Here is a 26,522-nt window from a genome sequence, read left to right on the forward strand (position 1 = left end):
CCCCTTCCCCACCCCCTCTCTGCTCACCGTCTCCCTGTGTTCCCTCATCCTTCACAACACGAAAAAAACCTGAACACCACAGCTTTAACTTACATATATGCAGAATTTCCAAAGTTTACAGCATGACAAAGATGGACAGCAGATTTTCACATCATTTGACTCTGACCTTGTGGTAATTTTTTTTTCTTTTACATACTGCTAAGCCTTCCAAAAAGATTTTCTGTTTCTTGGTTTTATGTTTTCTTTTAGAATTGAAGTTCTTCAAGATCAGGGACCGCATCTCTAAATTCTCCAAATAGTGTCTCAGAGTCTTGTATAATAAAGGCTGCCATTTTTAGGGAAGCTGGGAAATGTTGTATACATTTGCATTTTGAATTAAAGGTGTCCTCATTTCCAGTGAATCGCTTATTTTGAATTGATAAGGTTGACTAATACATGCTGCGTATTTGAATAACCTGTTAGGAACAATGGAGAAAAATTGATCCACTTTTTTGTTAAGGGTGAGGTGAGCCTGGTCCACAAAGAAAAACATACCTAACTAGTGGCTTGAGCATGGAAGTAAGAGGAACTGAAATAAGCTCTACTGCATCCCACCTCTCTGCTTCCCAAGGGAGCTACTTTAGCCTAGGATCATAGTCACAATTACTTCTAGAATAGGGGAGAGTTCAGGAACAAGCTATAATTAGATAGAGAAACACAAAACCAAGGCCCAGCATTTGAACCCAGGAGTATCTGTTAGCCATTGGAGCAGCATCCTACACACAGGTGCTAAACAAATGCATTTCAATGGTGACAATTTTGATAAATTCTCCACAGAAAAATCTCCCTTATGGGAGGAATAAAAAAGAAAACAGTGTTTTTACTCATTGGTAATTTATTTTAGACCACGTTATTTTAAATTTCACTGAACAGTTATAGAACATATACAATAAACAAATATATTTATATCATTGGCAAATGAAATTTGGCTTCTAAGTTTTTTAAATGTCAGAATGTGTTTTTTGTTGTTCTTGTTGTTTTGTTTTGTTTGAGACGGAGTTTCGTTCTGTTGCCCAGGCTGGAATGCAGTGGTGTGATCTCAGCTCACTGCAACCGCCGCCTCCTGGGTTCACACCGCCCTCCTGCCTCAGCCTTCCAAGTAGCTGGGACTATAGGCACCCGCCACCACGTCCAGCTAATTGTTCATATTTTTAGTAGAGACGGGGTTTCACCGTGTTAACCAGGATGGTCTCAATCTCCTGACCTTGTGATCCGGCTGCCTCAGCCTCCCAAAGTGCAGGGATTACAGGCATGAGCCAGCGCGCCCAGCCCCGAATGTGTTGTTTTTTAAAATTTTAAAACTAGTAAATGTTGTTTATTAAAATCAAGAGCCAGCAAAATATTGAAACTACCAAAAGACATAAAAACTCATTATCCTGCTTTCCAAAGATAATACTGTCAACATGTTAAAGTTTCTCCTTCATTCAATTAACTGTTTAGTCTTTTTAGAAGATTGTAAATTAATCAGCATTTGCTTAAAAACTGAACTTAAGAAATAGATATGTTTGTCTCTTCAAATTGAGTAAGGCTGATTAACATCCATGAGATGGTAGTTTGTCATTTTGAATAAAATCTAAATATCCAGGCTTGGCCTGCTAGGCCCTGTGTGAGGCTGCCCCTCCAGCCTCATGCCACACTGTTCCTCTCATCTGCTCCCTCATCACTGTGGCCTTCCTCCACATCTTCCCCCATCCCAGCTACCCACTGCTTTCTTCCCAGAATGCTCTGTGCTGCCCTGTGGTCTCAGGATAAATGTCATTCTGCAGAGCAGTCTTCTAAATCAGGTTCCCTCCTGTTACCCTTTGCCACAGTCCCCTGCCAGGTCCTTCATTGCATGTATCACAAAATACATTTATTTGTACTGGTTTGCGGTTTGTCTTTCCCTATCCCAACTGTGAGCTCTGTGCAGCAGGGCCACATGTGTCCTGTGTCCCTCACAAGGGGCTGAGCCACAGTAAACACTCGGTAGGTGTTTGCTGAGTGGAGTAGTAGAGGGACAGCACCTCGTAGGGGAGGAGCTGGATCAAACTGAATAACCTCTGGGTGTCTTTCTTCCATATCATACATCATATTCTGTGAGTTTCACAATAACCCAGGCCCAGATTGACAGACCACCATCACATGGAAGGCAATAAGCCTTCAGGAGGCAGGTTAAACATGCGTACATTGGATGAGGAACTAAATCCAACTATGAAATCTAATGTTTCATTAAATAATACAAATATGTGAGTGTAATATGGTACATATTCACATTTTTGTAGAGATTTCCTTATTGACATAAATCTTACATATTTCTTTCCAGTCAGAGCTGTACCTTTTGCCAAGAGAACAGGGCATGGAGTGTATACACATAGTGTACATTCAATACAGGACAGTGGTTAAAGGGCAGGAACAACCTGTTCTATTATAAACAAGCATTTTGGAGATGTTCTGTGCAAACAGTAGGCACCAAGCAAATCTGAAGTCATCAGGGGAGCCAAATAACACGTCCACAGACAAATCTATGCAAAGCAGGTCGTTTGAGGAGTGTCTTTAAAAAGCACTTGCCCCTAGATGTCACTCTTAAGAAGCATTTTACAGGAGAAAAGTCTGGAGCCCATTCGTTGTGTTATTTTAATCTAGGATGACTGTGGAAATTTTCTTGCCAGTTTTATCAGACCCGCCCTGTTTCCAGTTCCGCAGTCTCATCCCCATGCCAGCGTATACCCAAGCCTCCAACCCGGAGGCTCAGCCACATGCCCAGTCTCTATGCAGGGTCCTGACTCAGGAGGTTTTTAAGAACCTTTATTCAACCAGAGTCCATCTCTTCTGTGGTCTAGCTCTACTCTTGGGTCCCACATTGTTTTAACTGCTTCTGTTTCAGTTTCTTCACCAGAGGTCCCTCTGTTTGTTACCCAGCTGCTAGAACTAGGGCCCTAATGCCTCCTGTCATTTTTCTTGCTGGAGACTCGAGTATTCTCCCAAGCCCAGCCACAGGGACCACAGAGACCTTGTGATCTGACATTCTTCCGAGGGCTGCGGCCATCTCAGCATCATTTCCAGTCACTATTCTCTACCTCCCCTTCCTTTGTGTGGTAGCCCTCATCCTTGTCTATACTTATAAACTGCTAGGCTGGATTTTCTCAGCCTCCTGCTCTAGCCTGTTGTAGTTACCAGGGCTTATTCACCATATCCAAAATAGGACACTAATTCAATGCACACTAACTAAATACATACTACATTTTAGGCACCATGCCAGGCATAAAGAAGGGTCAGGTACCGCCTTTGGCAAGGCAAGATATTTTCCCAGTTTGGTCCCTTTCAAATACAGTTGTTCCCTAATTCGTCCTGATTTTAAAGTAGTGAATTTTGTCCAATATTGAACTTGGCTTCTGAACATTAAGCATTCATCCGTCTTATATATGCAGATTATCTGTAGTGTATCAGACACTGCATTGGGCACAGATGAGACAACAGAGCATGGCCCCAGAACATGGCAAGAAAGCTACTTACACAACTTTGTGCCAAGGAATACTTTGTGCTAAGAGTGTCCACAGTGGTTTGCAGAGGGAGCAATTAATCCTGCCCTAGAGGATAGAAAAGGGCTATTCAGAGAAGCATGTGTTTTTCTCAGGCCTTAAGGGATGAATTCAGTTTCATTTTTCCAGGCAGATACAGGGAAGGGAGGGAACATCCACACAGAAAGAACAGCATGAGCAAGTGCGTGAAGTTAGAAAAGTACATACAATCAGTATTTAGGAACAAGAAGTATATTTACCTGGTATGGATAGAAAGTAGGTATTTCTGGAAGTGTGTAGTAGAATTTGAATCAAGAAAGGAAATTTGGGTCCAACTTGAAGCAGTACATAGGCTGGATTAGAGGGGTAGAGGGTAGAGCAAAGCAAAGAAGTCATTTGGAGCTCATTCGATTAATCACAAATAACCATAATTAAGGTCTATTATAGGTCAAGCAGGAGATGACCAGTTCATCTGTCACCCATAATGTACTGAGCTGATAAAGGATTCCGTCTTGGGATCTGCACCCCGACCCACTGAATAGGCCAGGCTCAGCCTCCTCTGTCTCAGTGTGAAGACTTTCAGTACTCACTATCTCTCCACGTTATGCATTGGAAGATATCCTCAAAGAAGGGTCTGATTTCAGCCATTTGTTGGAGTTTGAATATGTTGGTGTGATATCTCCCCCATATGCAGACTTGTGGGGCTTGTCAAACTGTTAGAACTTTATTAAGCTTGTCAAATTTAAATTACTATTCTGGAAAAGATACAAATCCAAAACTGGAAAGATAATAACCTTTTAATTGACATCATTCTCTCAACATTTAGTTTCTTTCAGAACATTTTGTCTAATATAGAATATTGTCAAGGACATTGTTTACCATACTACAAAACATACTCTCTCTATAAAGATCTTTTTGTGAAAATTCTACTGGTCTTAGTTTCTAGAAAAGCTGTGCTTCTCCTAAATAGAGATGTTTTCTTTTAAATTTTCTGAACATTGACTAGAGTAACAGATTATGTCCTTTTAGCTAGAGATATATTTGAAGACTTCCTGTAGCAAGTACTGTCATGCATTGCTTAACAGTGGGGATACATACAGAGAAATGCATCATTAGGCAATTTCGTCATTGTGTAAACATCAGAGTGAACTTACACAAACCTAGATGGTAGTCTTCCACACACCTAGGCTATATGATATAGCCTATTGCTCCCAGGCTTCAAACCTGTACAGCATATTACTTACTGAATACTGTAGGCAGTTGTGACACAATGTTATGCACTTGTGTATCTAAACACATCTGAACAGAAAAGGTACAGTAAAAATATGGAATTATAATCTTATGGAACAACTATGATATATGCAGTCCATGGTTGACCAAAACATTGTTATGCAGTACATGACTGTATATAGGACTTGTGATGTACAGTTTTAAATTAGCCTCCTTCCCCAACCCATTGTGGATTGTTTCCTTTCCTTTTTTCAGCCAGTTCTAACTAATGTTATTTTGACTTTTGTATCTCCAGATAGTCCACCTTAAATCCTTTTTGGAACAAGGCTGAAGATAAATCTCACACACACACACAGACACACATACACACACCCCTACGTGCATGCTATCAGAATATTGACTAAAGTAGAATAGCTTATTGTAGCATTTAGGTTTCTAATGTGCTTCTAGCTAAATATTCAAGAAGATGACAGTACAGCCCTTCCCCTGGTAAACAGAGCTAGTCTGAGAATCATTTTTCAAGTACTTACAGATAAAAATCCTAATTCAAACTCATCAAATGCATGGCCAAGTACCAGACACAGTCCTCTTTCGGATTTACCAGAAAGTGTGCTCTCATGCACTATTAGGTCTAATAATCAGTGACCTTCTCTGTTTTGCCAAAATAATTCCTAAAGACTGGCTAGCCAATGCATTGATTTTTATTAAAAAAAACAAAAAACAAAATAAAATTCTCTGCCTTTGACTGGAATGATTTTTATCCATTGTCTCCTTCCTCTAGCAGACAGAGGCAACATTACTATTTAGGAAAAGTAGGTGGAGGTTCCACTTCATTTCTAGATGAAAGTGGAGGATTTTGATCTTAAGAAAAGTATTTCATGTGACCTCAGACAGTCTGTAGCAGCCACAGCTCATCAGTGGTTAATAAATTAGTAGATTGTATATAGAAGTAGTTTGTTTTCACTTTAGTTAACTGATAGTTGGGGCAGTTAGCAAATCAAGTAAAAGTTTGGGCCCTGAAATGATAATGAATTCCTTTGTTCCCAAGACTTCTGAGGGCGGTAGCTTTGTAAAAACAATTCTTTCTGTTAGTACTAGATGCTATAATTAAGGCATTTGAATCAACAATGAAATTGAGAGCAGATGTACTACGTAGGCTCAATCTATTTATTAGCTACTAATGGAGAATGCTCTAGCTAATGGCATTAATAATAATGTAATGTTCCCCACATTTGTAGTCATTAACAAGTGCATTGAACCAAGTCCTCGAAGTCAGATTTTTCCCTTACTCTTCTTCTCTCAATAATACAAATCCTTCAACAGTCAGTTGAGAAGGAGAGAATGAGGATGTTTGAGGTCAAGGAGAGGCAGCCCTGGCAGAAGGGAAAATTACAGCCAGTAACTTCTGTGTTCTGTGTTTTCCCCTGAGCTCCCCAGGCCACATCCTCATAGTCCCTGAAACCACAGCCCTCTAGGCCAAGGTAGTGTCAGAACACTCCCACAGACCCTGTGGCTGAGTCCAAAAGGCAGAAATGAAACTTCTGGGACTGAGTGGGGAGGGCAGGTGCTCAGCTGTGCCCCCCAAGGTGAGAGAACCACCTGCAGGAAGCCAGTGTTGCTGTATGCTTCCATCCTGCCCACTTCAGTGGGCCAGCACCATGACAGCCTCCCTTTGACACTAGTTGGAGTGAGGCTTATCCCCGACTCCAACCTACCTCACCTCCTAGGCCTTTACTAAGAGACCTTGTGGGCAGATGGTCTAGAGGGACAGTGAGCCCCTTAGCGTTGAACAGTATGTGTATTCAATAATGCAGCTCCTCGTGGTATTGATTAGTAATCATAGCCAACTACTTATGTAGCACTTAAATCTCACCACAACAACATGAAATGGGTATCATTCTTATTATTCTTAATCTATATTTAAAAGAGGTTAAGTGACTTCTCCAGTGATATATAGTTTACCAGTAATAAAGCCAAAATTAGAATTCATTCAGCTCGATGTGAATCTGTGTTGTTAACCACCACAACACACTGCCTTTCAGCAAAGGGTGATTAAAGCTGCACCAAGTCTCTAAGTATGTACAGCCCGTCAGAATCTCGACACTGTGTTTGACAAGCATGGGACATGCAGTTAAACTGGGGAAGAAATTTCTTTCTCATAGAAGAGATCCTTGTGTGTGAAAATTAGAACTATCTGAATAAATTTGAATCAATAGAAATTCTTTATGGGAGTGAAATAACCTTCAAGAAAAGCAGGGCAGTTATTTCCTTTAACGCCTCTCCTTGGGTGCAGCAGGGATAGGTGAATTCCTGCGTCACTGCTTAACAAGTATTTGCTGAGCACCAGTGGATTGGTGTTATAATAACTTGGCCTCAGGTTAATTTCCGTCCTCAAAAATTTTCTATTAAAAAGAGTTTGACCACACAGTGGGCTCACACAGCAGGGGATTTGTGTGGATCCCCCAGTGTATGGAAGGATAGAAAATAATTAAAAATCAGAATGTACTCTAATTCAAAACCAAAAGGCGTCCCCCATCTATGTCCTTGTGAAAATTGTGCAAGTTGGCAAATTAATGAGGCTGTTGCCTGGGGTGAAGTCTGCACTTAGCCTGTGTAATTACTAAGAAATGAGAGAGACCTCAGTGGGTCCTATGGATGAGCAAAAGAAAATAATTTCCGGACATAAGTGGAGTCATTAAGAATGCAAGAGCACTAATGCACTGGGGCCACTTCCAGGGGACAAGTGATGGCTGGGCAGCAGCAGCAACAGCCCACACAAGTCTCCCACTTCTTGGTGAACAGGGAGGAAATGCAGAGGGGATGGTAGGCAAGGGAGAGGACTGACGTTTATTGAGCCTTCACTATGTACCGGCCTCCATGCTGGGCACTTTATGTATATTGTCTCACTTAGAAAATGCCAGAATATTCCATGGGTTTTGTATTGCATAGGATGATGTGTACCCTGCCCAGCCTTGGCATACAGAATGACACGAGCCTGACCTCAATTATCATTGCAGTTACCCTGCCACACACAAATGTCACAGACAATATCAGCTAAAAGCAAAAGAAAACTCACTATTAATATTTTGTCCTATAAATTTATATTCTTTTTTCTATATAAATATTTTGTGTTAATTTACCAAAATAGGATGCATTGTTTTATACCTACTTCTTAAACACTTTTACATGTTTATTAAATATCCTTCTACAGTATCTTTCTAGTAGTTCCAGGACATGCAATTTTAAGTACTTTTTGTGAATCTTTTTTTATCAGTCCCCTATTGTAGGACATTATTAATAGATTGCTTTCAAGTTTCCACAATTTTAAACCATGTTCTAATGAACATCCTTATAGATAAATCACTGCAAAATTATTCAGTATTTTTAAAGGTAGATTCCTAGCATGGAAGTTGCTGGGTAAAAGGATATAGATGTTTTTAAAGCCAAGTTTATTGAGGTATGTTTTACATTGAGTAAAAATCACCCTTTCTTTTATTTTTGGCTTGGGGTACATGTGAAGGTTTGTTACATAGGTAAACACATGTCACAGGGGTTTGTTGTACACATCATTTTGTCACCCAGACATTAAGCCCAGTACCCAATAGTTATCCTTTTTGCTCCTCTCCCTCCTCTCATTCTCTCCCCTCAAGTAGATCCCAGTGTCTGTTGTTTCCTTCCTTGTGTTCATAAGCTCTTATCATTTAGCTCCCACTTATAAGAGAGAACATGCGGTATTTGGTTTTCTGTCTCTGCATTAGTTTGCTAAAGATAATAGCCCCCAGCTCCATCCATGTTCCCGCAAAAGACATGATCTCATTCTTTTTTATGGCTGCATAGTATTCCATGGTGTACATGTACCACATTTTCTTTAATCAGCCTATCATTGATGGGCATTTAGGTTGATTCTGTGTCTTTGCTATTGTGAATAGTGCTGCAGTGAATATTTCTGTACATGTGTTTTTATGGTAGAATGATTTCTATTCCTCTGTGTATATACCCAATAATGGGATTGCTGGATCAAAATGGTAGTCATGCTTTTAGCTCTTTGAAGAATCGCCACATTGCTTTCCACAATGGTTGAACTAATTTACACTCCCACCAACAATGTATAAGTGTTCCTTTTTCTCCACAACCTCGCCAGCATCTGTTATTTTTTGACTTTTTAATAATAGCCATTCTGAGTGGTGGGAGATGGTATCTCATTGTGCTTTTGATTTGCATTTCTCTAATGATCAATGATGTTAAGCTTTTTTAATATGCTTATTGGCTGCATGTATGTCTTCTTTTGAGAAGTATCTGTTTGAGTCCTTTGCCCACTTCTTAATGGGATTGTTTTTCTCTTGTAAATTTGTTTAAGTTCTTTATAGATGCTGGATATTAGACCTTTGTCAGATGCATAGTTTGTAAATATTTTCTCCCATTCTGTAGGTTGTCTGTTCACTCTCTTGATAATTTATTTTGCTGTGCAGAAGCTCTTAAGTTTAATTAGATCCCACTTGTCAATTTTTCCTTTTGTTGCAGTTGCTTTTGGTGTCTTTGTCATGAAATCTTTGCCCATTCCTACAACCAGGATGGTATTGCCTAGGTTGTCTTCCAGGGTTTTTATAGTTTTGGGTTTTACATGTAAGTCTTTAATCCATCTTGAGTTGATGTTTGTATATGGTATAAGGAAGGGGTCCAGCTTCAATCTTCTGCATATGGCTAGCCAGTTATCCCAGCACCATTTATTAAATAGGGAGTCTTTTCCTTGTTGCTTGTTTTTGTCAGCTTTGTCAAAGATTAGACAGTCATAGATGTGTGGCCTTATTTCTGGGCTCTCTGTTCTGCTCCTTTGGTCTCTGTGCCTGTTTTTGTACCATTACCATGCTGTTTTTATAGCCTTGTAATATAGTTTAAAGTCAGGTAACATGATGCCTCCAGATTTGTTCTTTTTGCTTAGATTGCCTTGGCTATTTGGGCTCTTTTTTGGTTCTATATGAATTTTAAAATAGTATTTTCTAGTTCTGTGAAGAATGTCATTTGTAATTTGATAGGAATAGCATTGAATTCCTTTGGGCAGTATAGCCATTTTAATGATATTGACTCTTCCTATCCATGAGCATGGTATGTTTTTCCATTCGTTGGTGTCTTCTCTGATTTCTTAGAGCAGTGTTTTATAATTCTCATTGTAGAGCTCTTTCACCTCCCTGGTTGGCTGTATTCCTAGGTATTTTATTCTTTTTGTGGCAATTGTGAATGGGATTGCCTTTCTGATTTGGCTCTTGGTTTGGCTGTTGTTCGTGTATAGGAATGCGTGATTTTTTACACTGATTTTGGATCCTACAACTTTGCTGAAGTTGTTTATCAGCTGGAGGAACTTTTAGGCAGAGACTATGGGGTTTTCCAGATATAAAATCATGTCATCTGCAAACAAAGATAGTTTGACTTCCTTTCTTCCTATTTAGGTGTTCTTTATTTCTTCCTCTTGCCTGATTGCTCTGGCCAGGACTTCCAATACTATGTTGAATAGAAGTGGTGAGAGAAGGGTTCCTTGTCTTGTGCCAGTTTTCAAGGGGAATGCTTCCAGCTTTTGCCCATTCAGTATAATGTTGGCTGTGGGTTTGTCATAAATGGCTCTTATTATTTTGAGATATGTTCCTTCAATACCTAGTTTATTGAGAGTTTTTAACATGAAAGGGTGTTGAATTTTATTGAAAGCCTTTTCTGTGTCTATGGAGATAATCATGTAGTTTTTGTCTTTAGTTCTTTGTATGTGACAACCACATTTATTGATTTGCTTATGTTGAACCAACCTTACATCCTGGGGATGAAGCCGACTTGATCATGGTGGATTAGCTTTTTGATGTGCTGCTGGATTCGGTTTGCAAGTATTTGAAGATTTTTGTATTGATGTTCACCAAGGATATTGGCCTGAAGTTTTCTTTTTTTTGTGTCTCTGCCAGGTTTTGGTATCAAGATGATGCTGGTCTGATAGAACAAGTTGGGGAGGAGTCCCTCCTCAATTTTTTAGAATAGCTTATATAGGAAGGGTACCAGCTCTTCTTTGTACATCTGGTAGAATTCAGCTGTGAATCGATCAGGTCCTGGGCTTTTTTTGGTTGGTAGGCTATTTATTACTGATTCAATTTTGGAGCTCATTATTGGTCTGTTCAGGGAATCAGTTTCTTCCTGGCTCAGTCTTGGGAGGGTGTATGTGTCCAGGAATGTATCCATCTCTTCTAGGTTTTCTAGTTTGTGTGCATATTTGTAGTAGTTTCTGATGGTTGTTTTTATTTCTGTGGGGTCAGTAATAACATTCCCTTCTTCATTTCTAATTGTATTTACTTGGATTATATATATTTAGGCTACTTTATATATATATTAAGGATAGTTAAGTCTTCTTGTTGAATTGAACTCATTACCATTATGTAATGCCATTCTTTGTCTTTTTTGATCTTTGTTAGTTTGAAATCTGTTTTGTCTGAAATTAAGACAAACCCCTGCTTTTTTTCTGTTTTCTATTTGCTTGGTATTTTCCTCCATCCCTTTATTTTGAGCCTATGAGTGTCATTACTCATGAGATGGGTCTCTTAAAGACAGCATTACCATTGGGTCTTGCTTTTTTATTCAGCTTGCCACTCTGTCTTTTAAGTGGGACATTTAGCCCGTTTACATTCAAGGTCAGTATTGATATGTATGGATTTGATCCTGTCATTGTGCTATTAGCTGGTTACTGTGTTAGCTTGTTTGTGTGGTTGCTTTACAGTGACACTGGTCTGTGTGTTTAAGTGTGGTTTTGTATTAGCTGATGGCAGTCTTTCCTTTCTATATTTAGCGCTCCTTTCAAGGTCTCTTGTAAGGCAGGTCTGGTGGGAATGAATTCCCTCAACATTTGCTTATCTGAAAAGGATCTTAAGTCTCCTTCACTTAGGAAGCTTAGTTTGGCTGGATATGAAATTCTTGAAGATTTTTTCTTTAAGAATGTTGAATATAGGCCCCAAATCTCTTCTGGCTTGTAGGGTTTCAGTGGAGAGGTCCGCTGTTAGCCTGATGGGTTTCCCTTGTAGGTTACCTGCCCTTTCTCTCTAGCTACCCTTAACATTCTTTCCTTCATTTCGACCTTGGAAAATCTGATGATTATGTATCTTGGGGATGATCTTCTTGTGTAGAATCTTGCAGTTCTCTGTATTTCCTGAATTTGACTGTCAGCCTCTTTAGCAAGCTTGGGGAAGTTTTCATGGACGATATCCTGAAATGTGTTTCCAAGTTGTTTGCTTTATCCTCCTCCCTTTCAGGGATGCCAGTGATTCATAGATTTGGCCTTTTTACATAATCCCATACTTCTCAGAGGTTTTTTTTTTCATTTCTTTTTATTCTTTTTTCCTTATTTTTGTCTGACTGTCTTATTTCAGAGAACCAGTCTTCAAGTTCTGAGATTCTTTTCTCAGCTTGGCTTATTCTGCTATTGATACTTGTGATTGCATTGTGAAATTCTTATATTGTGTTATTCAGCTCTGTCAGACCCATTAGGTTCATTTTTATACCAGCTATTTCATTCTTCAGTTCCTGCATCACTTTATTGTGATTCTTATTTTCCTTGGATTGGGTTTTGCCATCCTCCTGAATCTCGAAGATCTTTGTTCCTGTCCATATTCTGAATTCTGTGTCTGTCATTCCAGCCAGTTCAGCCTGGTTAAGAACTCTTGTTGGAGAACTGGTGTGGTTGTTTGGAGGACATACGACAGTTTGGCCATTTGAGTCACGAGAGTTCTTGTGTTGGTCCTTTCTCATCTCTGCATGTGGGTGCTCCTTTCTTTTCTGGATGTTTTCACCAGGCCAAGGTTTTGTGCACAGTCTTTATTTGAAGCTGACTTCTTGTCCCTGGTTTCAGAGGGAGGTATGTTAGTAAGGTATTTTTGGTGTTGAAGCTTTGGGGTATGATCCAGCAGGTGGCACTTAGGCTTATTGGTCAGTTGGTAGACTCTTGCTTGGTTGTGTGGCTCCCCCATGTTACCTCATAGTTGCAGCCATGTTCTCTCTCAATGCTCTGAAAGTGTGGGTTTCTCTCCCCCTTGAGTGCTGTCTGTAGATCATGACTTGTCACTCCTTGGATGCCCACTGCAGCTCTCGGGTAATCTCAGTGTTTATGTTCCTTCCCCAACTTGGAGGCAGCAGAGGAAGGGACTTTGGTATTGGTTGTGGCCCAGGGTCATTTGCTTGTCATCTGGGGACTCCACCCCAGTGAGATGCAGGTCAGCAGTGGCTCAGTGCAAGCAGCCCGGGATGGAGAGTCTGTGCTGTGGGCCCAAGCCAGGGGTTTCCTGTCTTGTGTCAAGCAGTGTAGGGGGTGTGTGGGATGCACAGGAGACAGACTGGCCTCCTCTCTTTGGGTCAGCTGCAGCTTGCTGGAGGTGTAAAATCACCCTTTCTAGGTGTACAGTTCTGTGAATTTTGACAAATGCATCAGTCATGTAACCACCATCACAATTAAGTTATATAACATTTATAAGCATTTTAAAGCTTTTGATGCATGTTAATCAAATTATCTGCTGGTAACATTATATGTATTCCTATCTACCATCAGTTTATAAAATGTGAACATTGGGTATTGTCCTTAAAAGACTAAAAAAAAAAAGTCCAGTTTGTAGGTAAATTTTCCATCTCATTTTAAGTTACAATTTTTTAATATTAATGAAGTTGCATATTTTTTCATAGGTTTATCTGTTTTTATATCTTACAGTGTGAATTTTTGTTATGTTTTTGGCCTGTATTTCTAGCCAACTATCTCTTTCTTATTGATTTTTAAGAACTATTAGGGGGCTGGGGTTGAAAGAGTGATCTGTCATGTCGCAAATACATTTTCTTTTGTCATTAAGCCTCCTTTAATATTATGTATAGCTTTTTTTCTCTCAAAAGTTTTAAGTTCCTGTAGTCTCACCATCTTTTCCTCATAGAGTCCACCATGGAAGTCATCTTCATAAAGTCCTTTCCCACTCCATGATTATTTAAATATTTTCCCTTTTTACATTTAATTCATCTGGAATTTATTTTTGGTATATCACATGGAGTAGAATTTTATTTTCTCCCCCAAATGATGAGCCAGTTGTCCTGGTCCCATTTATCAAATAATAGATCTTTTCCCCACCAATTTGAAAAGTCACCTGTATTATATATCATATTTATGTACTTAAGTATGTCTCTGAACTTTCCCTTCTGTTCCACAAAATTCCTTGTCTTTTTGGGAGAAGAATACATACTGGTTCACACTGTTTTTAATAATGTAGTTTTATAAAATGGTTTAATATCTGCTTTGGCAAGCACTACTTTTCATTATTATACTTTTTCAAAATGTCCTCTCAGGCCCTAATTATTTCAGATGAACTTTAAATCATATCTGAGTTTAAACACCCAATAAGAATTTGTATTGAAATTTTATGTTTATAGATTAATCTAAGAATAATTTATATCATTATAAGCAGTCTCGTCACTGAGGGATGTCCAAAAACTGACTCATTGCTCTTCAGAGATTAAAGTTTTATAATTTTTTAAGAGTATAAAAATTATAAATTATAAAAATTATAAAAGCATAGGTTCTACATGTTTTATGTGTTCATCCTAGGAATCATGTTATTGTTGTTACCATTGATTTTAGCATCTGTTTTTGCATTTTACTTTCCAACTTGTAGATCCTATTTACAGCATTCTATTTATTAATTTTTATGAAAAGCTAGTTTATTAAAAACTAGTTACAGTAATATTTGATTTTTTAAAGACAATTAGGTCATTTGTAAATAAGTTTACCTTCACTTTTCTGATTTTATTTTATTTTATTTTGTTTATTTATTTATTTAGAGACAGAGTCTCACTCTGTTGCCTAGTTTGGAGTGCAGTGGTGTGATCTCAGCTCACTGCAACCTCTACCTCCCGGGTTCAAGCAATTCTCTTGCCTCAGCCTCCTGAGCAACTGGGATTACAGACACATGCCACCACCCCCAGCTGATTTTTTTGTATTTTTAGTAGAGACGGGGTTTCATCATGTTGGCCAGGCTGGTCTTGAACTCTTGACCTCAAGTGATCCACCCACCTTGGCCTCCCAAAGTGCTGGGATTACAGGTGTGAGCCACCGCACCAGGCCCACTTTTCTGATTTTATACTTCACTTCTTTTTCTGGTATTTCATTATTTAGAATTATTTTTATAATTTCAAATAATTCTTCACATTGTTATATTTTAATGACATATGAAGTCATATATTTTTTAAATCAAAAATAGATGTTAATACAGTACCTTATGGCGAATTAATCCCTCAGCTTTAGAATAAACCTTATTTGGCTATGGTGTATTAATCTTTTAACATTATGCTCAATATTATTTGAAATATATATATAATCACTAACTTTAGTTTTCTTTAATATACTATCTTTGTCAAGTTATGGTATTAAGGTTGGATTATTCTCATGTTGTAAAATAGAGACTTTTGCATTTTTCTATGCTTTGGAACAATTTAAGTGGCATAATCATACCTGTTGCTTAATAAGCAGACTTAACTCACCTGTATCACCTGCTCCAAAGCTTTTTGGGGGATCATGAGCCATAGCATTTTTTAAAGCCCTCTCTCTCACTCAGTGTTCAGAATTTGTATTAAAATTTCAAAGTTCATTTAACAATTTTGATTATCAGAGAGTGAAAAGCTAATTCATCTGTTTTCTTAGACTTGAACAGAGTATAAAATAAAGGTGAAAACTAAATCTCAAACACATTTCCATCAGTTCTCTGGATTTCATTAGTTCTTGGCAAACATTATTTACACTTACATAAAGTTTATTGATTCCAGTATGATGTTCAAAAGCTGACTCATTGCTCTTCAGAAATTACAGAAATGTCTACCCTCAATCTCTTGGGAAAGAAACTGAATTAAAAGGTAGAGTAAGAAATAAGATGAAACTTGTCTGTATCAATTAGTTTTCCTTGAGCACTCCCTGGATATATGCAACTACACGAAAGTATTTAAGAGATTATAAAAACAGTTTCTCATCAAGTTTTTCGTCTGAGGCAGGGACCTACCTTGTTTGTGATGGTTTCTCCTCATGGACAGGTAACGCTATGTACATTTCAGTACATCCCTGTAATCTTCAGCCTACTTGTTAGTTACCATAACAACAGTAACAGCATTTTCTTCTCCTTTATCCAGGACATCTGTGTCAAGGCTTATCTAGCCCTTCGTCATCACACAAACCTACTGATCATCCTGTTCTCCATGATGCTGATGACGGGAATGCCTCAGTTAACAAGCAAAGAAGACATTGAATATATCCGGGATGCCCTCACAGTGGGGAAAAATGAGGAGGATGCTAAAAAGTATTTTCTTGATCAGATTGAAGTTTGCAGAGACAAAGGATGGACTGTGCAGTTTAATTGGTTTCTACATCTTGTTCTTGGCATCAAACAAGGAGAGAAACATTCAGCCTAATACTTTAGGCTAGAATCAAAAACAAGTTAGTGTTCTGTGGTTTAAATTAGCATAGCAATCATCGAACTTGGATTTCAAATGCAATAGACATTGTGAAAGCTGGCATTTCAGAAGTATAGCTCTTTTCCTACCTGAACTCTTCCCTGGAGAAAAGATGTTGGCATTGCTGATTGTTTGGTTAAGCAATGTCCAGTGCTAGGATTATTTGCAGGTTTGGTTTTTTCTCATTTGTCTGTGGCATTGGAGAATATTCTCGGTTTAAACAGACTAATGACTTCTTTATTGTCCCTGATATTTTGACTATCTTACTATTGAGTGCTTCTGGAAATTCTTTGGAATAATTGATGACATCTATTTTCATCTGGGTTTACTCTCAATTTTGGTTATCTTTGTGTTCCTCAAGCTCTTTAAAGAAAAAGATGTAATCATTGTAACCTTTGTCTCATTCCTTACATGATGCTTCCAAACATCTCCTTAGTGTCTGCAGGTGTTAGTGGTGTGCTAAAAGCAAGGAAAGCGAGTTAGTCTTTTCAGTGTCTTTTGCAATTCAATTCTTTTGTCATGTATAACTGAGACACACAAACACAGCAGGAGAAATCCAAACCATTGTGCCTTGACCTTCCTCTGCTGGTCTTGTTCCAGGGTTATGAATATGAAAAAATAGAGATGAGACTTTTTGTGTCAACTCTGTCCACAAGAGTGAGTTATCTAGTATGATTAGTATAGCTTTCTCCAGCATGGTAGCAGGAAGTAACTACAGGGCCTCTTTTATGCCTGACATTTCTTCCCTTCCTTTTTCCCTGCCTCCCTTTTTCATCGGTTGTGATGCTTCCACAACTCTTTACAGACTTGTGAAATCTTCAAGGACACCTTTACTCTAGAACTCAAAAATTAGTTGAAAAATAATTACTTCTCAAGGATTATTAGAATCTTAGGTACTTATTTGTAAAGATGTTTAGTGACTTTTTTTTCAAGTATCTTATTAAAGGAGGCATTCTAGAAAATATGAATTAGTTTCCAAATGCCTTAATTTTAAACTTTGGCCTGAACAGTGTTTTCTTTTTTTTAATGGAAGAAGATATTTAATATCTTAAAAATATTCCAAGTTAGGAAGAACACTACTTGCCTTATCCATTTCCCATTTAAAGGACTTTTAAACTTTGACACATCCTTCAGATTTCCTAAAAATAATTGAAATATCTTACTGTAAAAATATTTTCATCTCTTAAATATCTCATTATTTATTGGAGGTATTGTTTAACCTTAGAGAGACCATTAAATTATTTATAAAATATTTTGTAATTACCTGTAGTTAATACATTACATAGAAAAAAACTCTATGTTAACAGTGTCTATGTTTAAGTATAATCAGATATAAATATATACTTAATTTTTTAATTTTAAAAATAGATACCTGTTTGACTTTGAGGTAGTCCAGACCTTTTTTTTTTTTTTTTTTTAAATGTGTGCAAAAGCCCAGTGGTTCCTAAGCCTGGCTGCAAAGAAGAATCAACAGGGACACTTTTTAAAAACACTCTTATCAGCCTGGGCAACACAGTGAGACCCCATCTCTTAAAAAAAAAAATTAACTGGGTATAGTGGTGTGTGCCTGTAGTCCCAGGTACTCGGGAGGCTGAGGCAGGAGGATTGCCTGAGCCCAGGAGGTGGAAACTGCAGACAGTGGTGATCATGTCCTTACACTCCAGCCTGGATAACAGAACGAGACCCTGTCTCAAAAAAATAAAATAAAAAATAAAAACACCCTTGCCTGCGCTCCATTCCCAGGTTATAATTTAATTACTGTGAGATGAGGCCCAGACATCAATATTTTTCTAGATTCTTCAGGTGATTCTAATTCACAGCCAGAGTTGGAAGCCCTGCGTGGCCTTTAAAGGTCTAGATGATTCTTCTTCCTTGCCCTTTGAGCTTTTCCCCATCTCACAGGTATCTAGAAAAAAACTCCTCTTCTTTGGCAACCTGTCCTTTTAAAATCACACTCTACCCGCCTGTACAGAGGACCATGCCCTATAATGAAATGTTTATTCCTCTCTATAAATGGAGGATAAACATTTTGTGGCACTTCTGGACCAACTATTCCCTACTATTCTTTTGAAGAAAGGCAGGAAGAGTACTTTCTAATTCAGAAGAGGATGTTTTCACTATTCTGATAAACAATAGCCAAGTTCAGACCTTGTACAGATTCTTCTTTTTATTTGAATTGCTGAAATAATTTCTTGATGATGAAAAAAAAAATTAGAGAGGAATATATTTATATTTAGCTTATTGGCACATGTGCATACATATTTCCTCTTCAAATGAACCAGTTCTTTCATTTCATTATGCTAATATATATATATATAACATATATGCTAATATATATATCACATATATGCTAATATATATATCACATATATATATCACAGTTATAGATATATATATATCTCAGTTGGGCTTGATTCTTCCGTATTCCAAAGAGCATAATTTCAGTTCTATAGACTTATAGATAAATAAAAATCATCTTTGTGGGCTTCCTTCCTTTACTGTTCCCAGTGAATTACATGACCAACAACTTCTATACCTTTGAAAATGTTCTAGAACTAGAATCATCCTGCTACTGGGAACTACCCACAGCTCTATCTTCAATGACAGATGAAAACACAGATCACAAGTCAGATGAATCAGGCCAAAGCAACTTTTATGTATATCTAGGACTGGCGACATAATTTGCAGAGCCCAGTGAAAAATGAAAATGCAGGCCCATCATTCAAAAATTATTGAGAAATTCAAGATGGCAACAGCAGTTGTCACACCAAGCACAGTGCCCTTCTGAGCATGAGGCTCTGTGTGACTGCATGGGTCCATGAGACCAGCACTGTGTGGGTCTGAATGATGGCTTTGGTATTCAGTTTAGCACACACGGTCTACCACGTCTGCATGAGTGGTAAATATAGTGCCTGGGTCAAAATGTTGCTTCTGTTCAAATCGAAATACCTCATCTCTATGGCTGTACATTAGGACCTAGAACAGTGGCCCATTGCTCTTAGACTGGAACCATGTCCACTAAAATAAACCTAAGCAGATGTTGTAGACCTAGCCCCACAGGACTGCATTTGACTGCGTCAGTGATACTTTGATGAAAGTATGGAGAAGTGGAGGCATTATATATAAAATATATCAATTCCCAGAGAAAACTCTTGACTTAAAAACTTAACTGTAGTAAATATATCTTTTTCAGGTATTTTTTTAAAAAAGGTTACATATAGGAATTCTGCAGTATAATTTGGAGGCAATTCATGCTATATTAATGGAAATTAATTATTTTTTAAGTAAGTCCAAAAAATAATCTAGAAAGTAAGTTTCCAGAGCAAATCTGACCTAGCATTTGGTATGCTAGGCTCTGCTTTTCAAGATATTGAAATAAATCATAATTAGACTTAACAATATGAAGAAAATAAACTTGTATTTTTAAGTGTTCTGTTGGCTTATTTTCTGTTTCATCCAACCCAATAATTCTGGTAAATAAATTTGGTTCTAGTTTGGTGCTTGTCTGCATATTCTCAAAGATTCATTTCAGGACAGGTACCTGGGGAACATAAAACACACACCTTGGCCAGGCATGGTGGCTCATGCCCGTAATCCCAGCACTTTGGGAGGCCAAGATGGGTGGATCACTTGAGCCCAAGAGTTGTAGACCAGCCTAGGAAACAACATGGTGAAATACTGTACAAAAAATCTCTACAAAAAATACAAAAATTAGCCAGGTGTAGTGGCACATGCCTATAGTCCCAGGTACTCAGGAGGCTGAAGTGGGAGGATTGCTTGAGCCCAGAGGGTCGAGGCTGGAGGGAGGCATGATTACACCACTACACTCCACCCTGGGCAACAGAGCAAGACCCTGTCTCAAAAGAAAAAAAATCACTATTGAGGACCCACCACCTACCAGACACTGCGCCAAGTACTGGGGATTCAAATACGGAGCAAGATTGACCTAGTCCCAGTCCTTACCATGTTTATAATACGTTAGCAATAGCTGATACTTCATAATGGGTGTATGTTTGTTGTGGGTTGAACTTTGTCCCCCAAAAAGATATGTTGAAGTCTCAACCCTGGTGCCTGTGAATGTAACCTTATTTGGAAATGGTTTCCAAATAAGGTTATAACAGATATAATCAAGTTAAGGCAAAGTTATGAGAGTGGCCCCAATCCAAGTAACATCCAAGGTGAGTGCCATGTGATGGAGGCAGAGATGCGTCTACAAGCCAGGGAACAACCTGGGGCTACTAGCAGCTGGAAAAGGCAAGGAAGGATCCACCTCTAGAAGCCTCCAAGGGCTCATGCCCTGTCAGTGCTTTGATTTTGAACTTCTAGCCTCTGGAAGTGAAAGAATATGTTTCTATTGTTTTAAGCCACTAGTTGTGGCACTTTGTTATGGATCTCTAGGGAACTAAAATAGTGTCAATACCCAAAAATTTTGTGGAGGCTTTTTATTTTTTAGTAGGGGGATCACAGAGTTTATGTAAGTACATCTCTTTTCTGCTGTTAACAAAAAGATGTATTGCATGCAAAATATGTGAAGGGTTAATATTCTTAATATATAAAAAGGTCTAATAATTCAATAAGTAAAAGATAAATACCTTATCAGAAAATAATTCACAAGAAAAGAAATATGTATGGCCAATAAACATATGACAGCAGACCCCAAGTCATGATTGATTAAACAAATGCAAATTAAAATAAGTTTATTTTCCCTATCAGTTTAGTAAAGACTGGTAAAGTCCAGAGTGAGTACTAATTTTAGAGAAAGGGCACTCTATCAAACTGTTGAAAGCAGTGCAAGTTGGGAAATTCATGCATGGCATTTTGACAAAACTTATCAAAATCAAGGTATCTATTCTCTGACCCATCAAGTCCACATTTAAGAATTTATCCTTCAGAAATTATTGCACAAGTGTGGGAAGACTTATGGTCAAAAATAAGTTGTCAACATTCTTTATAATAACCAAATTTCAAAATAGCCTAAAAGTCCTTCAGTAGGGGACTGAAATTACATTGAAATTACATCCATACAGTGGACTCACAATGAAGCCTTTGAAAAGATAAATTAGATCAAAATGTGTTGAAGATAGATCTACGTAGATAGATCTATGACATACTAAGGAGTGAAAAAGTGGTTACAGGACTGTATTATGTTCTGATTACATCTGAGTTAAAATATAGGCTTATATATGCATGAAAAGGCTGGGAGGATGTATTTACACCACACTGTTAATAGTAATTTTTTTTTTTCAGATGGAGTCTCATGCTGTTGCCAAGGCTGGAGTACAGTGGCACTGTGTGGGCTCACTGGAATCTCCATTTGGGTTCAAGCAATTATCCTGCCTCAGCCTCCCAAGTAGCTGGGATTGCAGGTGCCCACCACCACGCCTAGTTAGTTTCTATATTTTTAGTAGAGATGGAGTTTCACCACATTGGCCAGGCTAGTCTTGAACTCCTGACCTCAGGTGATCCACCCGCCTCAGCCTCCCAAAGTGCTGGGATTACAGGCGTGAGCCACCGTGCCCGGCAAATAGTGATTTTTTTTTTTTTTAACCTCACGTTTATTTTTTTCCATTGAGTTTTAGGAAATGACTTTCTATTATTTGAATTTTTTTATAAGGGGAAAAAGTTATAACTTTTCATTTTGAAAAACAACACAGTCTGCATAATAATTTTATCCTTTAGCTTATGTCATGACTCATTTAAAGCTCAGAAAATTTGGTTTCTCAAAGGAAAAAAAATTATGTGAAGTCAATAATTATTAAGTAGTGGCATCAAAGCTATTGTCAGAACTTCTTGGTGTAAAAATGTCCATGTAAAAGTTTCCTGCTTTACCAGCCACACCTGGTTTTGATCTGTTGAACTGCTAAGGCTGGCCTTGATTTCTCCCCTAAAATAGCAACGCTTTTGGAGAAGGGCCTCTAAGGATGTTGTCTGTTAATCAGTGAGGGATGCCTTGGCTGGTGCAGCTCTTCTCAGCTCTGCAGACCTCATGCAGCCAGTTGGCCATGCTGAGCTCTCTAGCTCACATCTGAGGTCCCCCCTTGGAGGTGCAGACAGCCTCATTTTCACTTCTCATGAATGTCAGATTCTTTTCTAAGCATTTGCTCATTAGTATGAGTAAAGCTCATTGCCTGCTGCTTGGGTAAGAATTTTCTCTCTGGGGCTGGACTCTGAGTCTGCATCCATAATGCACTTGGCATCTGTCTTGGGGACTGTAATGGGACACAAGGAACACAGAGTCCATTTGCAGCACCTCAGTGGCAATTCTCTGCCTCTAACAGCAGATGGACAGCCATCTGAGAAGTTTTATACTCAGAGAATCAAACTCAGAATCTTTTGATTACACGTAAGAGTTAAAATGGGTCCTTACTACCTGGCAGAGATCCACCCATCATTATCACCACTGTGTGCAAGGTCTGTAGCTACACAGCACCTCCCATCACCAGATGTGTATGGTGGCCAAAGCTATGCTGGTCCCCAGCACCCTCCACTCTGCACCTCTCCTTTGCATCACTAAGCACCCTGTTCTGCAAAAACAACAACAATAACAGAAACAAACAAACAAAAAAAAAACAGCCCTGTTACTACTGAGGGCTTCCTGCGGTCAAATCCCATGGCCACACATCACTGCCAAATCCCTGACCTCTCCCAGGATCTGCTCTCCCCAATCTATGGTTCAGAGAAGACAGTTCCTCATTTTTGAAGCAACTCCTTGCTCAGGCACTACCTGCTCAAAGTGGCAGGGCACATTCTACAGGTTTTCAGCAGGTAGATGGATTTGATTACTTTAATCTGTGTAGATTTAAAGGAGTATGAGACTCATGAGATCCTGGAGAAAACGCAGAGTGAGCATGTGTGGCTGTGGACACAAGGTGACCTTAAGCCAGCAATTTGGGGATAATCTATTTTAGAGCCTGAGCAAGACACTGCAGGGGCAGTTAATAGATAAGATAGAAGTAAAGAGTGGTTTAATTGGCTTTGGCATTAGATCATTCCAAATTCAAGTACCAATTGTCACTTGAACAAGTTGCCAAGTTTCAGCCCTCTCCTCTGTAAACTAGGGAGGACAGTATAGTACCTGCTTTATAGAATTACTGTGCTGATTAATTGAAATAATGAAAGTGAAGCATTAAGTAGAATTCTGGCCAAGAATTAATGCTCAATAAGTGATCACTATCATTTCTATATACTTTCTGAAGAAAGCTAAAAAATCTCAAGAAATTAAAGCCAAAAGTTCAATGGCATCACCCTTGGAGTGTGACTTTTAGGAGTACTTTAAATGATGAAAATCTTAACAATTTTCTAAGTACAGTATCTTCTCAGTAGGACTTCAAAGGAAAAATAATTTCCATTCTCTGTCAACATCAGATACCAAGGAATCTTCTAAATAGCAACCTTCTCTGATGAGTTATTCTAATCAATGCAAATTAGTCCCTGGGTCTGGGCTTAAAGAAAATTAGAGAAGCTAGAATCAATTGACAATGGTACCAACTCCCATTTGCTTTTTGAATCAGCTTTATGGAACATTGCATGTATAAATTTCACCAATTTTAAATGTAGAATTTGATGAGTTTTAAAAAATACATAAACCCATGCACCTACCACTATGTTCAAGATAAAGAACAATTCCATCACACCAGAAAGTTCTCTCATACCTCTTTGCAGCCAATTCTAACCCCTAAGAACCACTGAATTGCTTTCTATACTATAGTTTTGCATTTTCTAGGATTTTATGTAAATGGAATCTTACAATATGTGGTCTTTTGTGCCCAGCTTCTTTCACATAGAATAATGCTTTTGAGATTCATCTATGTTGCCTAAATAAAACATAATTTAGGAAGGCTCAGTTTCTGGACAGATTTGCTGCAGTTCATTCTAGAGCCAAATGCCAAGTTTCATTTTTAATTGTCTGCTGTATATGATTATCCATACCAGTGGCTCCTGCTCCATTTTAGAGTATTAAGAGACCTCATTATTATTATACCTACCTTGTTGCTATTTATACAAGATATTAATAGTAGGTGATAAGAAGCTTTCATTTCAGAGGCTTTATTTTCTCGGATTTGGTTTGGTTTGGTTTGAGATAGGGTCTTGCTCCCAACCCAGGCTGGAGTGCAGTGGTGTGATCATGGCTCACTGCAGCCTTGACCACCTGGGCTCAAGCAGTCCTCTCACCTCAGCCTCCCAAGTAGTTGGGACAGAAGCATGCACCACCACACTGGCTAATTTTTTTATGTTTTGTAGAGATGAGGTCTCACTGTGTTGTCCAGGCTGGTCTCAAACTCCTGGGCTCAAGTGATCCTTTCACCTTGGCCTCTCAAAGTGCTGAGATTACAGGCATGAGCCACAATGCCTGGCTCTGCTCTGGTTTTAAAATAGTGTAGGAATAGAACATATTCTTCACTACTGCTAAAAAAAAAAAAAAAAAAATCCCCTCACGGGGCCAGCAGACAGAAGAGCACGGGAACACTTGAAGTCAGCAGAGAACCTTAAAGAGAACTTGTGGAGCAGTTTCTCAAACTTCACCATGCACATGTATCACCTGGGGTTGCAGACGCTGATTCCACGGGTCTAGGGTGGGCCCTGAGGTTCTACATTTCCAACAAGCTCCCAGGTGAAGCTAATGCTGGCAGTCCCCAGGCCACACTTTGCATAGCAAGGCTCTGTAGGACATAGAGGCAGATTCAGTGAATGAGGAAAGTGAAATCAACAAGAGGGCTGAAAATATGTACCAATCTGTGCTTGTGCAATACTACTCAGAGACATGAATTGTCATCATACATGATGAACTACACACATACATGCATCATCAATCTCTTTTTTCAAACGGTGCCTCAATTTTCTCAGCTGATAATACCTAGCTCTGTGGGAGGTAAACCCCTAATATGGTCCTCATGATCTTAGCCTCCTGGTTCTCATGGCTTTGTGTGATCCCCTTCCTTTGAGTATGAACTGGACCTGTCAACTTGCTTCTAACAAATAAAACATGACAAAGGCGGTACAATTTCACTTCCAAGATTAGGTTATAAAAAGCCTGTGACTTTCATCTTGTAGGCATTCTCTAGCTCTCTTTTGAACCTGCTCAGCTTGATGGAGGCCCTTGTCATGTAGTGAGATGCTCTGTGGAAAGGTCTGTGTGGCAAGGAACTCAGGGAGGTCTCTAGCCAAGAGCTCGTGAGGAATAGAATTCTGCCAGCACCCACACTGGTGAGTCAGGGTGGGTATCCTTTCAAGTCAAGCCTTGGGAGAGACCCAGAGCTATATCACCCTACTAAGCCATCCCTGGATTCCTGATCTATGGAAACTATGAGATAATAAATACTGTGGTTTTAGGCCACCAAGTTTGGGGATAATTTGTTATGTGGCAATAGATAACTAATACATTTCAGAGTTGTCATGAAGATTAAAGAAGACAAACACATTAATGTATGGGAAAGAACTTAGCATAGCGCCTAGCACAGGGTAGTTACTTGATGATGTCAGTCAAATCTAAAAACAGCCAAGTAACAAACATCACCAGTACTTGTAAACAGCACCTGCAGCCAGTAAACTAAGGATAATCTATGTGTATAAAGTTTGCTAGTTTCCCCTTGTCAGGAAACTTTCAGACCCAAAAGTCTAACTAATACAAATAAGTACAAAGAAACAACTAAATGTCCACAGGTGTGTTACATATATGTAGACAAACCCACTTTTAAAATGTAAGATTGCGCCGGGCGTGGTGGCTCATGCCTGTAATCCCAGCACTTTGGGAGGCCAAGGTGGGCAGATCACCTGAGGTCAGGAGTTCGAGACCAGCCTAGCCAACATAGTGAAACCCCATCTCTACTAAAAAAAAAAAACCCACAAAAAATTAGCTGGGCTGGTGGCAGATGCCTGTAATCCCAGCTACTCGGGAGGCTGAGGCAGGAGAATAGATTGAACCTGGAGGCAGAGGTTGCAGTGAGCCAAGATCGGGCCACTCCACTCTAGCCTGGGGGACAAGAGTGAGACTTTATCTCAAAAAAAATAAAATAAAAATAAAATAAATAAAATGTAAGATTTTTCCCCCCTAGATCTTAGAGCGGGATCAAGCACCCCAGCAGGTACTCAGGCAATGATGATGATGATGATAATGATGATGACAATGATGATGGTGGTGGAAGGGGAGCTCCCACTCAGCTGTGTTTTGTAAAATGATGATCCCACTTTTTCTTCTCATTTCCCCTCTCCTAACTTCTAGTTTATTCAAAGAAGCAAGTTCAATCGCAAGCATCAAGCCAAATGGAA

The 26,522-nt window shown here is 38.8% G+C and overlaps 1 protein-coding gene across 3 annotated transcripts in view; it reads left to right on the forward strand.

Moving 5' to 3' along the window:
- Window positions 1-19,688, forward strand: part of PIK3CG (phosphatidylinositol-4,5-bisphosphate 3-kinase catalytic subunit gamma) — a 43,290-nt gene extending 23,602 nt beyond the window's left edge. For all 3 annotated transcript variants that reach the window (XM_054495791.1, XM_054495789.1, XM_054495790.1), the window contains exon 11: window positions 15,936-19,688. In XM_054495791.1, the coding sequence (XP_054351766.1) occupies window positions 15,936-16,214 (279 nt within the window). In that variant the 3' untranslated portion in view covers window positions 16,215-19,688. The remainder of the gene's footprint in view (window positions 1-15,935) is intronic.
- The last annotated feature ends 6,834 nt before the right edge of the window (window positions 19,689-26,522 follow it).

Source organism: Pongo pygmaeus, chromosome 6 (assembly GCF_028885625.2).
Source record: "Pongo pygmaeus isolate AG05252 chromosome 6, NHGRI_mPonPyg2-v2.0_pri, whole genome shotgun sequence".
In the NCBI taxonomy this organism is placed as follows: domain Eukaryota; kingdom Metazoa; phylum Chordata; class Mammalia; order Primates; family Hominidae; genus Pongo; species Pongo pygmaeus.